This window comes from Hemitrygon akajei, chromosome 10 (assembly GCF_048418815.1).
Source record: "Hemitrygon akajei chromosome 10, sHemAka1.3, whole genome shotgun sequence".
NCBI classification, from domain to species: Eukaryota; Metazoa; Chordata; class Chondrichthyes; order Myliobatiformes; family Dasyatidae; genus Hemitrygon; species Hemitrygon akajei.
In genome coordinates, this window is record NC_133133.1 from 3328341 (window position 1) to 3346652 (window position 18312).

General features: G+C 45.5%; 1 protein-coding gene across 5 annotated transcripts in view; it reads right to left on the minus strand.

Annotated features, from left to right (window-relative positions):
- fgf13a (fibroblast growth factor 13a) overlaps window positions 1-18312 on the minus strand; it is a 489639-nt gene that overhangs the window by 60857 nt on the left and 410470 nt on the right. For all 5 annotated transcript variants that reach the window (XM_073057755.1, XM_073057751.1, XM_073057753.1 and 2 more), the window contains one exon: window positions 11589-11692. In XM_073057755.1, coding sequence (XP_072913856.1) covers window positions 11589-11692 — 104 coding nt within the window. The remainder of the gene's footprint in view (window positions 1-11588; window positions 11693-18312) is intronic.

Here is an 18312-nt window from a genome sequence, read left to right on the forward strand (position 1 = left end):
ACACTGGCATCTACCTGACAGTGTGGAAGATTGCCCAGGCACGTCTTGTCTGCAAATTGTAGGACAAGTCTAATCTAGTTAATTACTGTATGAATAGCCCACTCTTAATCATCAGCAGGAGATGGACAATGCTGTCAACAGAGCTGTCAGTGGTACTTACTAGTCGACTGTACTTCCTTAGAAGGTTGGCGTCATTCAATGTCTGTAGTGAGATGCTGAAGATGTTCTATAGGTCAGTTGTGGAGAGCGCCCTCTTCTTTGTGGTGGCGTGTTGGGGAGGAAGCATTAAGAAGAGGGACGCCTCACGTCTTAATAAGCTGGTAAGGAAGGCGGGCTCTGTCGTGGGCAAAGTACTGGAGAGTTTAACATCGGTAGCTGAGCGAAGGGCGCTGAGTAGGCTACGGTCAATTATGGATAACTCTGAACATCCTCTACATAGCACCATCCAGAGACAGAGAAGCAGTTTCAGCGACAGGTTACTATCGATACAATGCTCCTCAGACAGGATGAAGAGGTCAATACTCCCCAATGCCATTAGGCTTTACAATTCTACCGCCAGGACTTAAGAACTTTTTAAAAGCTATTATTAATGCTTTTTGAGATAGTGATTTAGATGCATATCATATTTTTTTACTGAGTTAGGTATTGTATGTAATTAGTTTTGCTACAACAAGTGTATGGGACATTGGAAAAAAGTTGAATTTCCCCATGGGGATGAATAAAGTATCTATCTATCTATCTATCACCAGGTAGAGGGATCACTTGATTTGAGTATGATGTTCGCCTAAGGAATTGTCTATTAGTGTGTCCTCAGGTGACTGTAGAGGCCGACAGAAGATCCACATACCCTGGCGCTGTGTGGATAAATGTAAGTGTTTGGATCTTTTGGTTGTTCAGTCTCTGCTTCTGCAGCTGCCATTTGTTCTCCGTGGCACAGCGGAGGTCCCTCCTCTGGAACAGGTTTCCTCCAGGGTTATCTATTGAGTGCAAAGTCTTCCCAATTTTTAGAGGTAATGTTGGATTTCTTCGGCTGATTTTGATGTTATCTTTGAAGTGTTTCCTTTTCCCCCCAGGGGCTCACTGACCTTCCTTCAGCTGGGACTAAAGGATCTGTTTTGGGGAGATGTGAGGTGGGCATCCAGAGGACACGACCTATCTGAAATGCCCAGGTTTTACTGCTGATGTTGTAGGGCATTTCATTTAATAGCTTTCTGTAGAAGCTGTGTGTTCTGTTGGTAGTGTTTGAGTTGCTGTTAAAGATAAGGGGTTGTGATGTTTATGCTTGGGAATGTTGTGTCATCCATTCAGGGAGGTGGAATTGGGAGAAGGTTCTAGAGAACACTGGGCAGAGAGGTTTTTGTGACGTTGACTGAAATAGGTACAGGGGGCATATCAGAAGTAAGTTTTTCAGACAGAGTGTGAAACATGGGTGTGTGGAATGCATTGCCAGCGATGGTGGTGGAGGTGGATACAATAGGGTCTTTTAAGAGATTCTTAGATTGGTACATGGAGCTCAGAAAAATAGAGGGCTATACGGTACGGAAATTCTAGGCATCTTCTAGAGTAGGTTACATGGTTGGCACAACATTGTGGGCCAAAGGGCCTGTAATGTGCTGTGGATTTATATGTTCTTTGTTCTATTTTAGAACAGTAATGGAGCTGTTCTGTACTTTAATTAGAAGTTTAAACATACAATGCTACATCACAGTACAGGCCTTTCAGCCCACAATGTTGTGTCGACATTTTAACCTACTCTAAGATCAATCTAACTCTTCCCTCCCACTTAACCATCCATTTTGTTATCATCCATAAGCCTATCTGAGAGTCTCTTAAATATCCCTAAAGTATTTGCCTCTACCAACACCCCAGAAGGGCATTCCACATACCAACCACTCTCCATACAAAGCTTATCCCTGACATCTCCCTTATACTTTCCTACAATCACCCTAAAATTTTGCCCCCTCATATTAGCCATTTCCATCCTGAAAAGAAGTCTCGCGCTGTCCCTTCGATCTATGCCTCTTATCATTTTGTACACCTCCATCAATTCACTTCTCACTGTCCTTCTCTCCAAAGAGAAAAGCCCTAGCTTACTCAAACTATCCTCATAAGACATTCTCTCTAATCTAGGGAATATCCTAGTAAATCTCCTTTGTGCCTTCTCTAAAATTTCAACATTCCTCCTATAATGTGACCAGAACTGAACACAATATTGCAAATATGGCGTGGAAAGTGAGTGAGATCAGGAATGATATTGCACATATCCAGTTGGAAGAAGAATGGTGAGGTTTGGCAAGTTCTTGTATCTCTCTATTAAGTCAACTCTCATTTTTCAGCCTCCTACACTCCGTGGAAGAAGAAGCCCAGCCTATTGAACCGTCTTTGCCATCACACACTGCATTCAAATGACAAAGACGTTAGATCATTGAAACACTTTATAAATTAACTAGACAGTAATGTAGAAACGGTAGATTTTCTTTTTGCAAATTGGAAAAATTTCTGATAAATAATGAAACAATCAGAAATGTTTCCATCACTTTACAGAGTCATTGAAAAATGTTCTTAGCCCAACAGTTTTGGGTGTTAGATTTAAAAATACACACAGAATACATTAACCTTTACATCTGTACATTCCAACGATGTCAAGCTGTAACAGTTCTCAATAAGTACTGATTACAGAAAATCACACAATCAGGTGAGGGATGAAGATGTACATGTTGCTTTGACCCCAGCATCTGCAGAGTATTCTGTGAGGGATGAAGAGAGATTTTCATGGCAAATCCCACAAACCCAAGGAGAAATAATTTTACAATAAACTTGCTTCTTCAACTTCCAGTTCCTGTTGAATGAATAGTTTTCATCCTAACAAATGGCCTCGAATCTGATGACTTTACAGCTAAGAGTGGACAAGGACTTGATCAGATCATTCTGGTCATCTTTGTGAGGAGGTTGAAGAGAGCTAGATATCTAGTTTCACGTCATTCTACAGATGTGCAGTAGAATGCACCCAGACATGCTGCATTATTGCTTGGTACAGATGTTATGGCCCATGATGTTGTGCCAACCTTTTAACCTTTTCTAAGATCAATTTAACCCTTCCCTGCCACATAGCCCTCAATTTTTCTATCATCCATGTGCCTATCTAAGAGTCTCTTAAATGTCCCTAACATATCTGCCTCTACCACCACATTTGGCAGCCTGTTCCACACACACACCATAGGGCCGGTAACTATTCATATTAATTAACTTATTATGTAGACACCAATTAGGTATGAGAGATGTGAACTTCTCACTATTCAGGACATTTACAAAGACAGGTGTGTAAAAAGGGCCTGAGGATCACTGGGGATCCGAGTCACCCCAACCACAAACTGTCCCAGTTGCTACCATCCGGGAAATGGTACCACAGCGTAATTGTCAGGACCAACAGGCTCTGGGACAGCTTCTTCCACCAGGCCATCAGACTGATTAATTCACGCTGACACAACTGTATTTCTATGTTATATTGACTGTCCTGTTGTACATACTATTTATTATAAATTACTATAAATTGCACATTGCACATTTAGACGGAGACATAACATAAATATTTTTACTCCTGATGTATATGAAGGATGTAAGAAATATAGTCAATTCAATTCAATTCAGGATTTCAGGAACAGCTTCTTCCCTTTCACCATCAAATTTCAGAAATGATAATGAACCCATGTACACTACCTCACCACCTCTTTTTTTTGCTTTTTAACTTATAGTTCTTTTTATTATTTTGTATTGCAATATACTGCTTCTGCAAAACAGTAAATTTCTTGATATATGACAGTGATATTAAACCTGATTCTGAATTCTGTAATTAATTCAAAATATAAAGTCTGCTTTACATTTCTTGACACATTTCACAGAAGAAGGGAGTTTTCTGTGAAAAGTTGATAAAGTTGTTGGTTATGTCCATCAGCCTGGAACTCCTGTTCAAATTATCCAAGGCTGAACATTCAGAATGTGGTAAATTGTGGGAATTCCTGTCAAATATTGAAAGGCCTAGATACAGTTGATGTGGAGAGGATGTTTCCCATAGGAAGAGAATCTAGGCACAGCCTCAGAATAGTGGGACATTCATTTAGAATGGAGATGAGGAGGAATTTCTTTAGCCAGAGTGTGGTGAATCTGTGGAATTCATTTTCACAGGTGGCAGTGGAGGCCAAGACATTGGATATATTTAAAGTGGAGTTTGACAGATTCTTGATTAGACAGGGCATCAAATGTTATAGAGAGAAGGCAAGGAAATAGGGTTGACAGGAATAACAAATCAGCCATAATGGAATGGTAGAGCAGACTTGAAGGGCCGAATAGGCTAATTTTGTTCCCATGACTTATGGTCAAATGTGAAATGTGTCATTTTCATGAGGGTACTTTTAATGTTAGCTGTTGTCAAGAAGGCACAGCAGCATCTACTGTTCTGAGGAGACTGACACGTACAAGGCTCCTCTTCACAATCTGAACATCTTCCTAAAGAAGCATCGAGAGTGTCCCGTCTGGTCGCAGCTTTGTGTGGTATGGAAGCTGCAAAGCATCATGTTACAAGACCCTTCAGAGGATAGTGAAAACTGCCGAGAGGATCACTGGGGTCTCCCACCCCCACTACTTGTGACATTTAACGGGAGCGTTGCAGACAAAGGGCACAAAGCATTGTGGAGGATCCCAAACTCCCATCCCACAATCTCTTTGACCCACTACCATCAGGAAGGAGAGACAGGAGCATCAGGACTAGGACTGTCAGACTGGGTAACAGCTTCTTCCCTCAGGCTGTGAGACTAATGAGTACCAGGTCTCATCACCAGGACAGTGAGTTGCAGTGCATGCCATACATCCACAAGTCTCTGTATAAAATACTTACCTCTGACACCCCCTATAATTTTCTTCAATCACCTTAAAATTATGTCCTTTGTATTTCCATCCGGGGAAAAACGTGCCAGCTGTCCACTCGATCTATGCCGGTTATCATCTTGTACACCTCTATCATGTCACCTCTCACCCTCTTTCGCTCTAAAGAGAAAAGCCCTGCTCACTCAACCTGTCCTCATCAGACATGCTCTCTAATCCCGGCAGCATCTTGGTGAATCTCCTCTGCACCCTCTCTAATCCAGGCAGCATCCTGGTAAATCTCCTCTGCACCCTCTCTAATCCAGGCAGCATCCTGGTAAATCTCCTCTGCACCCTCTCTAATCCCGGCAGCATCCTGGTGAATCTCCTCTGCACCCTCTCTAATCCCAGCAGCATCCAGGTGAATCTCCTCTGCACACTCTCTAATCCAGGCAGCATCTTGGTGAATCTCCTCTGCACCCTCTCTAATCCAGGCAGCATCCTGGTGAATCTACTCTGCACCCTCTCTAATCCTGGCAGCATCCTGGTGAATCTCCTCTGCACCCTCTCTAATCCCGGCAGCATCCTGGTGAATCTCCTCTGCACCCTCTCTAATCCCGGCAGCATCCTGGTGAATCTCCTCTGCACCCTCTCTAATCCAGGCAGCATACTGGTGAATCTCCTCTGCACCCTCTCTAATCCCGGCAGCATCCTGGTGAATCTCCTCTGCACCCTCTCTAATCCAGGCAGCATCCTGGTGAATCTCCTCTGCACCCTCTCTAATCCAGACAGCATCCTGGTGAATCTCCTCTGCACCCTCTCTAATCCCAGCAGCATCCTGGTGAATCTCCTCTGCACCCTCTCTAATCCAGGCAGCATCCTGGTGAATCTCCTCTGCACCCTCTCTAATCCAGTCAGCATCCTGGTGAATCTCCTCTGCACCCTCTCTAATCCCAGCAGCATCCTGGTGAATCTCCTCTGCACCCTCTCTAATCCAGGCAGCATCCTGGTGAATCTCCTCTGCACCCTCTCTAATCCTGGCAGCATCCTGGTGAATCTCCTCTGCACCCTCTCTAATCCCAGCAGCATCCTGGTGAATCTCCTCTGCACCCTCTCTAATCCAGGCAGCATCCTGGTGAATCTCCTCTGCACCCTCTCTAATCCAGGCAGCATCCTGGTGAATCTCCTCTGCACCCTCTCTAATCCAGGCAGCATCCTGGTGAATCTCCTCTGCACCCTCTCTAATCCAGGCAGCATCCTGGTAAATCTCCTCTGCACCCTCTCTAATCCAGGCAGCATCCTGGTGAATCTCCTCTGCACCCTCTCTAATCCAGGCAGCATCCTGGTGAATCTCCTCTGCACCCTCTCTAATCCCAGCAGCATCCAGGTGAATCTCCTCTGCACCCTCTCTAATCCAGGCAGCATCCTGGTGAATCTCCTCTGCACCCTCTCTAATCCCAGCAGCATACTGGTGAATCTCCTCTGCACACTCTCTAATCCCAGCAGCATCCTGGTAAATCTCCTCTGCGCCCTCTCTAATCCCAGCAGCATCCTGGTGAATCTCCCTCTGCACCCTCTCTAATCCAGGCAGCATCCTGGTAAATCTCCTCTGCACCCTCTCTAATCCCAGCAGCATCCAGGTGAATCTCCTCTGCACCCTCTCTAATCCAGGCAGCATCCTGGTAAATCTCGTCTGCACCCTCTCTAATCCAGGCAGCATCCTGGTGAATCTCCTCTGCACCCTCTCTAATCCAGGCAGCATCCTGGTGAATCTCCTCTGCACCCTCTCTAATCCAGGCAGCATCCTGGTGAATCTCCTCTGCACCCTCTCTAATCCTGGCAGCATCCTGGTAAATCTACTCTGCACCCTCTCTAATCCTGGCAGCATCCTGGTGAATCTCCTCTGCACCCTCTCTAATCCCGGCAGCATCCTGGTGAATCTCCTCTGCACCCTCTCTAATCCCGGCAGCATCCTGGTGAATCTCCTCTGCACCCTCTCTAATCCAGGCAGCATACTGGTGAATCTCCTCTGCACCCTCTCTAATCCCGGCAGCATCCTGGTGAATCTCCTCTGCACCCTCTCTAATCCAGGCAGCATCCTGGTGAATCTCCTCTGCACCCTCTCTAATCCAGACAGCATCCTGGTGAATCTCCTCTGCACCCTCTCTAATCCCAGCAGCATCCTGGTGAATCTCCTCTGCACCCTCTCTAATCCAGGCAGCATCCTGGTGAATCTCCTCTGCACCCTCTCTAATCCAGTCAGCATCCTGGTGAATCTCCTCTGCACCCTCTCTAATCCCAGCAGCATCCTGGTGAATCTCCTCTGCACCCTCTCTAATCCAGGCAGCATCCTGGTGAATCTCCTCTGCACCCTCTCTAATCCTGGCAGCATCCTGGTGAATCTCCTCTGCACCCTCTCTAATCCCAGCAGCATCCTGGTGAATCTCCTCTGCACCCTCTCTAATCCAGGCAGCATCCTGGTGAATCTCCACTGCACCCTCTCTAATCCAGGCAGCATCCTGGTGAATCTCCTCTGCACCCTCTCTAATCCAGGCAGCATCCTGGTGAATCTCCTCTGCACCCTCTCTAATCCAGGCAGCATCCTGGTAAATCTCCTCTGCACCCTCTCTAATCCAGGCAGCATCCTGGTGAATCTCCTCTGCACCCTCTCTAATCCAGGCAGCATCCTGGTGAATCTCCTCTGCACCCTCTCTAATCCCAGCAGCATCCAGGTGAATCTCCTCTGCACCCTCTCTAATCCAGGCAGCATCCTGGTGAATCTCCTCTGCACCCTCTCTAATCCCAGCAGCATCCTGGTGAATCTCCTCTGCACACTCTCTAATCCCAGCAGCATCCTGGTAAATCTCCTCTGCGCCCTCTCTAATCCCAGCAGCATCCTGGTGAATCTCCCTCTGCACCCTCTCTAATCCAGGCAGCATCCTGGTAAATCTCCTCTGCACCCTCTCTAATCCCAGCAGCATCCAGGTGAATCTCCTCTGCACCCTCTCTAATCCAGGCAGCATCCTGGTAAATCTCGTCTGCACCCTCTCTAATCCAGGCAACATCCTGGTGAATCTCCTCTGCACCCTCTCTAATCCAGGCAACATCCTTGTGAATCTCCTCTGCACCCTCTCTAATCCCGGCAGCATCCTGGTGAATCTGTTCTGCACCCTCTCTAATCCAGGCAGCATCCTGGTGAATCTCCTCTGCACCCTCTCTAATCCAGGCAGCATCCTGGTGAATCTCCTCTGCACCCTCTCTAATCCTGGCAGCATCCTGGTAAATCTCCTCTGCACCCTCTCTAATCCAGGCAGCATCCTGGTGAACCTCCTCTGCACACTCTCTAATCCCAGCAGCATCCTGGTGAATCTCCTCTGCACACTCTCTAATCCAGGCAGTATCCTGGTGAATCTCCTCTGCACCCTCTCTAATCCAGGCAGCATCCTGGTGAATCTCCTCTGCACCCTCTCTAATCCAGACAGCATCCTGGTGAATCTCCTCTGCACCCTCTCTAATCCCAGCAGCATCCTGGTGAATCTCCTCTGCACCCTCTCTAATCCAGGCAGCATCCTGGTGAATCTCCTCTGCACCCTCTCTAATCCCGGCAGCATCCTGGTGAATCTCCTCTGCGCCCTCTCTAATCCCAGCAGCATCCTGGTCAATCCCCTCTGCACCCTCTCTAATCCCAGCAGCATCCTGGTGAATCTCCTCTGCACCCTCTCTCATCCCAGCAGCATCCTGGTGAATCTCCTCTGCACCCTCTCTAATCCTAGCAGCATCCTGGTGAATCTCCTCTGCACCCTCTCTAATCCCAGCAGCATCCTGGTGAATCTCCTCTGCACCCTCTCTAATCCAGGCAGCATCCTGGTGAATCTCCTCTGCACCCTCTCTAATCCAGGCAGCATCCTGGTAAATCTCCTCTGCACCCTCTCTAATCCAGGCAGCATCCTGGTGAATCTCCTCTGCACCCTCTCTAATCCAGGCAGCATCCTGGTGAATCTCCTCTGCACCCTCTCTAATCCAGGCAGCATCCTGGTGAATCTCCTCTGCACCCTCTCTAATCCAGGCAGCATCCTGGTGAATCTCCTCTGCACCCTCTCTAATCCAGGCAGCATCCTGGTGAATCTCCTCTGCACCCTCTCTAATCCAGGCAGTATCCTGGTCAATCTCCTCTGCACCCTCTCTAATCCAGGCAGCATCCTGGTGAATCTCCTCTGCACACTCTCTAATCCAGGCAGCATCCTGGTGAATCTCCTCTGCACCCTCTCTAATCCAGGCAGCATCCTGGTGAATCTCCTCTGCACCCTCTCTAATCCCAGCAGCATCCTGGTGAATCTCCTCTGCACCCTCTCTAATCCAGGCAGCATCCTGGTGAATCTCCTCTGCACCCTCTCTAATCCAGGCAGTATCCTGGTCAATCTCCTCTGCACCCTCTCTAATCCAGGCAGCATCCTGGTGAATCTCCTCTGCACCCTCTCTAATCCAGGCAGCATCCTGGTGAATCTCCTCTGCACCCTCTCTAATCCAGGCAGCATCCTCGTGAATCTCCTCTGCACCCTCTCTAATCCCAGCAGCATCCTGGTGAATCTCCTCTGCATCCTCTCTAATCCAGGCAGCATCCTGGTGAATCTCCTCTGCACCCTCTCTAATCCAGGCAGCATCCTGGTGAATCTCCTCTGCACCCTCTCTAATCCCAGCAGCATCCTGGTGAATCTCCTCTGCACCCTCTCTAATCCAGGCAGCATCCTGGTGAATCTCCTCTGCACCCTCTCTAATCCATGCAGCATCCTGGTGAATCTCCTCTGCACCCTCTCTAATCCATGCAGCATCCTGGTGAATCTCCTCTGCACCCTCTCTAATCCAGGCAGCATCCTGGTGAATCTCCCTCTGCACCCTCTCTAATCCAGGCAGCATCCTGGTGAATCTCCTCTGCACCCTCTCTAATCCCAGCAGCATCCTGGTGAATCTCCTCTGCACCCTCTCTAATCCAGGCAGCATCCTGGTGAATCTCCTCTGCACCCTCTCTAATCCTGGCAGCATCCTGGTGAATCTCCTCTGCACCCTCTCTAATCCCAGCAGCATCCTGGTGAATCTCCTCTGCACCCTCTCTAATCCAGGCAGCATCCTGGTGAATCTCCTCCGCACCCTCTCTAATCCAGGCAGCATCCTGGTGAATCTCCTCTGCACCCTCTCTAATCCAGGCAGCATCCTGGTGAATCTCCTCTGCACCCTCTCTAATCCAGGCAGCATCCTGGTGAATCTCCTCTGCACCCTCTCTAATCCAGGCAGCGTCCTGGTGAATCTCCTCAGCACCCTCTCTAATCCAGGCAGCATCCTGGTAAATCTCCTCTGCACCCTCTCTAATCCAGGCAGCATCCTGGTGAATCTCCTCTGCACCCTCTCTAATCCAGGCAGCATCCTGGTGAATCTCCTCTGCACCCTCTCTAATCCAGGCAGCATCCTGGTGAATCTCCTCTGCACCCTCTCTAATCCAGGCAGTATCCTGGTCAATCTCCTCTGCACCCTCTCTAATCCAGGCAGCATCCTGGTGAATCTCCTCTGCACACTCTCTAATCCAGGCAGCATCCTGGTGAATCTCCTCTGCACCCTCTCTAATCCAGGCAGCATCCTCGTGAATCTCCTCTGCACCCTCTCTAATCCCAGCAGCATCCTGGTGAATCTCCTCTGCATCCTCTCTAATCCAGGCAGCATCCTGGTGAATCTCCTCTGCACCCTCTCTAATCCAGGCAGCATCCTGGTGAATCTCCTCTGCACCCTCTCTAATCCCAGCAGCATCCTGGTGAATCTCCTCTGCACCCTCTCTAATCCAGGCAGCATCCTGGTGAATCTCCTCTGCACCCTCTCTAATCCATGCAGCATCCTGGTGAATCTCCTCTGCACCCTCTCTAATCCATGCAGCATCCTGGTGAATCTGCTCTGCACCCTCTCTAATCCAGGCAGCATCCTGGTGAATCTCCCTCTGCACCCTCTCTAATCCAGGCAGCATCCTGGTGAATCTCCTCTGCACCCTCTCTAATCCATGCAGCATCCTGGTGAATCTCCTCTGCACCCTCTCTAATCCAGGCAGCGTCCTGGTGAATCTCCCTCTGCACCCTCTCTAATCCAGGCAGCATCCTGGTAAATCTCCTCTGCACCCTCTCTAATCCAGGCAGCATCCTGGTAAATCTCCTCTGCACCCTCTCTAATCCAGGCAGCATCCTGGTGAACCTCCTCTACAATAATAAAGGAAATCATTAGCTAAAGTTAGCTTAGGTCCCTTAAACATGGAGACTGGAGAAGTTAGACTGGGGAATAAGGAAATAGCAGAGAAATTTATCAAGCCCTTTGGGTCTGCATTCTTGAAAAAAACATAACTAAAAAATCACATAGAAGTTCGGGAGATCTACAGATCTGGAGTAAATGTGATCAAAGATATTCAGGTTCATTGAAAACTGGTACCGTGGAAACAAAAATGTAACTGAAGGCAAATAATTTCCCAGGAGCTGATGAATGACATTTTGAAGGAAATGGTAATGGACAGAGTAATGGTGTATCTTTTTCGTGTAGATTAACAAATTGTAACTGTTATTCTGAGCTGAAAAGACAGTCATGTCAATCTAAGAGAAATAAAAACCTTAATTGTAAGCCTATTTCAATCACAGTGAGTCTATTTAGTGCATTAAACAGTTTCCTTGGGTAAGCTAATATATTCATCTGTGTTCAGTACTTACTGATGTGTAAAGGTAACCCTCGTTGTTCATCGCCAGGTAGAGACCTGTTTTCACACCTTGAATGGCAACAACACGAAGACCCACTGGTATGAGATTGAATAAAGCTGCGGAAAGAGAGAATTCTGTTTGAGAAATCAACCAATAATCTCTTAAACAAAGTTCAAAGTAAATTTATTATCAAAGTACATATATGTTACCATATACAACCCTGAGATTCATTTTCTAGTGGAGATACTTAGTAAATACAAAGAAACACAATGTATAATGTGCAAAAAAACAACAAACTGTTCAAATTCAAAAAGGAAGAGAAGAAAATAGTACTAATAATAAATCAATAAAGAATGAACATCTAGCACATGAGACAAAGAGTCCTTGAAGGTGGTCCAGAAGGCCAGTTATCCTGCAGTATCTTGAAATGAAATAAAATAATAACAAATGGAGTAGAGAGATTAGACATTTTACAGAGTGGTAGGATAAACTCAAGGGGCCAAGTGGCCTCCCCAGCCTTCTTTCTCTAGCCTGTAGAGTGTTGCTGTAGTGTGAGGTCTCTGTTTGGATCATTGTACCTTTGAAGGATCTGGAACTTGAGTACTACCACACAGAGTCCAAACGTGCTGATCCCAATTATCATTACAAAGCAGAGTTACAACTTTTACCCTCTTTATCCATTTACCCCCCAGGGCCAGCTTGATACATTTTTCCTTTAATCGTGATGACCCCATAACCCTCCCCTCCACACCACCAACCACCACTACTTTATCATTTCCTGTTCAAGTCACCTTATGTACAGACACTCCTGTGCCCAGCATCACTTTATGCACATACAATCAATCTAGGTATATGCTATCTTATGCACTTATATTTATTGCTTTTTAATATCATTATTTTGTTTCTTATCTTATTTTTTTGTGTTGCATCAGATGCAGAGTAACAAATATTTTGTTCTTCTTTACACTTGTTTACTGGAAATGACATTAATCAATCTTGAATATTAAATATTGAATGACTGTTTCAGTTTAGGAATAGTTATTACTCTTCAACCATCAGGCTCTTGAATCAGAAGGGATAGCTTTACTCAACTTCACTCACCTTATCATTGACATGTTCCCATAACTTATGGACCCACTTTCAAAGACTTTCAAAGGTTCTCAATATTTACTGGTTATTTACTTATTATGATTATTTCTGTTTTTCGGACAGACGGACAGACAGACATACTTTATTGATCCCGAGGGAAATTGGGTTTCGTTACAGACGCACCAACCAAGAATAGTGTAGAAATATAGCAATATAAAACCAAAAATAATTAAATAATAATAAGTAAATAATGCCAAGTGGAAATTAGTCCAGGACCAGCCTATTCTTGTGTATTTGTACAGTTTGGTGCCTTTACATACTGGTTTTCTGCCCTGTAGGTGCAGCCTTTCATTGACTCGATTATGCTAATGGCTTACTGAGTATGCCCACAAGAAAATGAATAGCAAGGTTGTATTTGTAGCATATATGTACCTTGATAATAAATTTTCTTTGAACTCTTGGTATTTCTGCAAGAATAGAAAACAACTTAATCCTCTGTGCTAGAGAAATCTACACATGTTCTACATATACAGTGAATTCCAGATAATTAGGCCATCGGTTAATCAAAGCAGCTGCTTATTTGAGACAACTCTTAAAGAACAAAAATTGATTGAGAAAATAGCCAGGATTCCCTTCAGTATTTGCGACTCTATGCCACTTAACTGGAGCAGGAAACTTGCTGAACAGTTACTAACTAGCATCAGTCGCATACATTTGTGCAGCTGTTAGATGCTACACCATGTGTAAAGCAAGCAGTTTTTAAAAAAACATCAGTTGCATGAGTTTGTGTTCCAAAAGCAGTGATTTTTGTCACTGGCAGTTGGTGATAAATAAGCAGTAATACAATGTAGAACTGTTTTGCTCACTACAGTTTCAAGTATTCAGGCCATAAGTGAAAAACAAGTTAAGAGGAATTTGAAGGTATCAACAATTATCTTGAATGTTACAATGAAAATGAAGATTTGGAGGATGCAATCATTGAAAGCATTGTATGAAGGCAACCTATTATCCGCACGAGGTGTCTGTGCTAATTTTGTTCATTTACAGTCAATCAAAAGAACACATATACTGGATGAATTCATCCATTGATAATAATAGGAACTAATACACAGTTTTATAGTACTGCAGTAGTGTAGTTAGTGTTTTAATTTGTTCTTTATTTCATTTAAATGCATGATTTTTTATTCAGTTAAATGGTAATTTGCCTTTTTTATATGTAGGACTCTCAGTACCAGTAACCGTGGTGTTAACTGTTCAGGCTAACAAAATGGCTTCTCTGTATTGTTATAACGAAATGGCTTCTCTGTAGTGCTGTAATGGGTTTCTGCATCTGGAATGTTTTGGTTATAACTGACGATAAGGGGGGCATCTAACCAATGGAGAATTGTTATGTTGTCTTGTATGTGTAAGCTGAGCAGGAGTTTGCGGTCTTTTTCGGGAGGCGAACGAGGAGGACGGATGTGTGAGGAGCGGACAGCGGTTCCAGGATGGCGGATACTGGACGTCAGTGGTTCAGACGGTAGCCGAAGGCTCGGAAGATCGTTGTGGATGGAACCGGAGGCATGAGCTCCAACATATTAAAATATTATGTGCACAAACTGATAAATTTACTTGGCGCCTTCAGATTATCTGTTTTTACTAACCCATCACTAAGGGATAACTATAAACTTGCAATTATTTACTGGCTTTTGTGTGTATTGTCTAGTATTTGTATTGCGAGCATGTACCGGTGGGGGGGGGGGGGGGCATTACTCTGTATTTACACCAAAGTATTGTACTATTGGTGGGGTGACGGCAGTTCACCCTAGGCGAACGGGGGTCAACTGGGGGCACGGAGGCTACATATAAATTGTAACTATTTCCATGAAATTTCAGCTAAGAGGGGCAGCCACTTAATTGGACCAAAATGCACATCCCAATTAACTGGAATCCACTGTATTGAAATACATTTTATCTAACACATCCCAGGTTGTTATTTTAAGACATAGGAGCAGAATGAGGTCATTAAGACTTCCCCACCACTCCGTCATGACTCATTTACTTTCCTTCTCAGCTCCATTCTCCATTTGATTTAAGTTGCTCTTCCAGTGGGGCGTGGGGCACTCCCTCAGCTTTGACTGGTGTTCTGTGCAGTGTTAAGGGGCCAGTACACTACTGAAGGCACTGTCTTACCTTCTGCCCGCTCAGTTCCTACTTCACGCTGTCAAAATCAGCAGAGCAGTGCCGCTCTGCCTTGGACAGGACAGCTGGACGTCGTGGTTATTGTCAGACTGGTGCTTGAGTGAGTGCCCTGTGTTCATATTGTCTGCTGCACTTTCTGCCTTTGAACAGTCATTACCAGATCAGAATCAGGTTTATTATCACTGTAAAATGTTTTGTTTCACCGCAGTAGCACAGTGCAAGATATAAAACTTCAGTTTATCCAGGCGTTTAGAGATTTAAATTTCAGTTTTATTTGTCATGTGTACTGTGTGTTGAAACATTGAAATGTACAGTGGAAAGCATCATTAGTGTGAACAACCAACACAGTCTGAGGCTGTGCCGGCAGAGTCTCCAGGCTTCCTACTCCAACATAGCATTTCCAGAACTGACTAACTCTAACTGGTATATCTTTGGAATGTGGGAGGAAACCAGAGCACCCAGCGGAAACCCACACAGTCACATGGAGAATATACAGACAGCAGCAGGAACTGAACCCTGATCACTGGCACCGTAAAGCGTTGTGCTAAAACCAGAATGCTACTATGTGAATGGAGCTATAGCTATGAAAATTAGCTTTCTAGCCTGCAGTGAGGAGGTTGTGTGTTATGCAGTCTTTCTTATTTCTTTCTTGTTCACTTCTTGGTGAAGTTTGAAGCAAGTTGATCCACAATGCACTTCCTGTACCAAAGGAACCTGTGGTGCGCTGTCAGTTTTCATGACCATCTCGGACTGCTAACAACTCGTATCGTATATGCACCTTATTATTTGTTAATTTATTTGTGGTATAATTATGTGAGTTATATGTACTGTGTTGTGCACCTTGGTCAGGATGAACATTGTTTTGTTTGGTGGTGTACATGTGTACAGTTGAATGACAATGAACTGAACGTGCACTTGAACTTGAATATTGAAGAAACAGTTGAGTAAAAAAAACACGTCAGTGTTCTAACAACTGTTTGGAAGTTTTGATTGCCCCTGTGTACTGATCTCTGAGATGGGTCAGAACATTACAGCAGTGAATACACTTCAAAAAAATCGACTGTAAATCATGTTGGGACCTCCAGAGGTCAAGAGAAACACTATTGAAATGCAAATTCCCCTCACTTAATCAGGAGGCAGAACTCTCACTCAACCATGATGAGTTATAAAACATCCATTTTGTGTTTATTGCGGAGACCTTCCTTGCTCGCTGACCAGACTGCCAGCTAAAAGCTGCACAGGGCAGCAAGCCAAACGGGTCCTCAACTTGATAAACTGCCTATTTCCTCTGGATTTGACTGACAAAGTTGTCTGGTGCTTTAATGTCTTGCTAACTTGTCTTAGCCAGGCAAGAGAAGATAGAAATTTATCCGCTGCTCTCTTCACTGAACACACAATCCAGGAATTATAGCAGGCAAAGAATGTTGCTGAATGCGCCTTCAAGTTTCAGAAGCAAAACCCATGATGTGAATCAGGTAGAAGTAGATTCTGGGATCATCTGTGTTCAGTTTCCCACTGCGGCTTCCTCAACACCGGTGATTCTAGACACAGATTGGGGGACCATCTCATTGGGCACCTTTGCACTGTCTGCCACAAAGATGGAATTTCTTGGTGGTAATCCATTTCAATTCAACTTCCCATTCTCATTCCGTGTCCATCCATGGCCTGCACTACTGCCACGATGAGGGCGCACTCGGGCTGGATGAGCAGCACCTCATATTCCGTCTGAGTAGCCTTCAACCTGATGGCATGAACATCGATTTTTCTAACTATGAGTAATTTCTCCCCTTTCCTGCTCTACTATTCCATTCCCCATTCTGGTTACCCTCTTCCCTCTTCTCTTCTCCTCACTTGCCCATCACATCCCTCTGGTTCCTCTCCTCTTACCTTCCTACCTTTTTTCCCCATGCTCCACTCTCCTGTCCTATCAGATTTGTTCTTCAACCCTTTACCTCTCCACCTATCACCTCCCAGTTTGTTACTTCACAGCTCCTCCCTCACCTGGTCTCACCTATCACCTGCCAGTTTGTACTCATTCCCTCCCCCACCTCCTAGTTCTGGTATCTTCTCCCTTCCTTACCAGTCCTGATGAAGGGCCTTGGACTGAAGTGTTGACTGTTTATTCCTCTCCATAGATGCTGTCTGACTTGTTGATTTCTTTCAGCAACTTATGTGTGTTGTTCAAGATTTCCAGCATCTGCAATGTATCTATTTCTTTTACAGCAATGACCCTCCCCACCAGTTCAGCATTTCGGATTGATCAGTTGTCTACGCATGTGCATTGTTCTCTCTCACTCTCTCGCTGCAATGTGAAAACACCAGTTGAAGCTTCTCATCGCATGTGTGATTGTATTTAATTCATATGTATTCACCCGGCCTTGAAAGTTTTCATAGAAACATAGAAAACCTACAGCACAATACAGGCCCTTCCGCCCACAATGCTGTGCCGAACATGTCCTTACCTTAGAACTATCTAGGCTTACCCATAGCCCTCTAATTGTCTAAGTTCTATGTACTTATCCAGGAGTCTCTTAAAAGACCCTATCGTATCTGCCTCCACCACTGTCGCCGGCAGCCCATTCCACACACTCACCACTCTCTGTATAAAAAACTTACACCCAATATCTCCTCAGTACCTACTTCCCAGCACCTTACAACTGTGCCCTTTCATTTTAGCCATTTCAGCCCTGGGAAAAAGCTTCTGACTATCCACATGATCAATGTCTCTCATCATCTTGTACACCGCTATCAGGTCACTTCTCATCCTCCGCCGCTCCAAGGACAAAAGGCCAAGTTCACTCAACCTGTTTTCATAAGGCATGCTCCCAATTCCAGGCAACACCCTTGTAAATAACTTCTGCACCCTTTCTATGGTTTCCACATCCTTCCTATAGTGAGGCAAACAGAACTGAGCACAGTACTCCAAGTGGGGTCTGACCAGGTTCCTAGTTAGCTGCAACATTACCTGTCGGCTACTAAACTCAATCCCATGATTGATGAAGGCCAACGCACCATATGCCTTCTTAACCACAGAGTCAACCTGGGCAGCAGTTTTGAGTGTCCTATGGATTCGGACCCCAAGATCACTCTGATCCTTCACACTGCCAAGTGTCTTACCATTAATACTATATTCTGCCATCATATTTGACCTACCAAAATGAACCACCTCACACTTATCTGGGTTGAACTCCATCTGCCACTTCTCAGCCCAGTTTTGCATCCTATCAATGTCCTGCTGTAACCTCTGACAGCCCTCCACACTATTCACAACACCCCCAACCTTTGAGTCATGACTAACCCATCCCTCCACTTCTTCATCCAGGTCATTTATAAAAATTACCAAGAGTAGGGGTCCCGGGACAGATCCCTGAGGCACACCACAGGTCACTGACCTCCATGCAGAATATGACCCATCTACAACCACTCTTTGCCTTCTGTGGGCAAGCCAGTTCTGGATCCACAAACC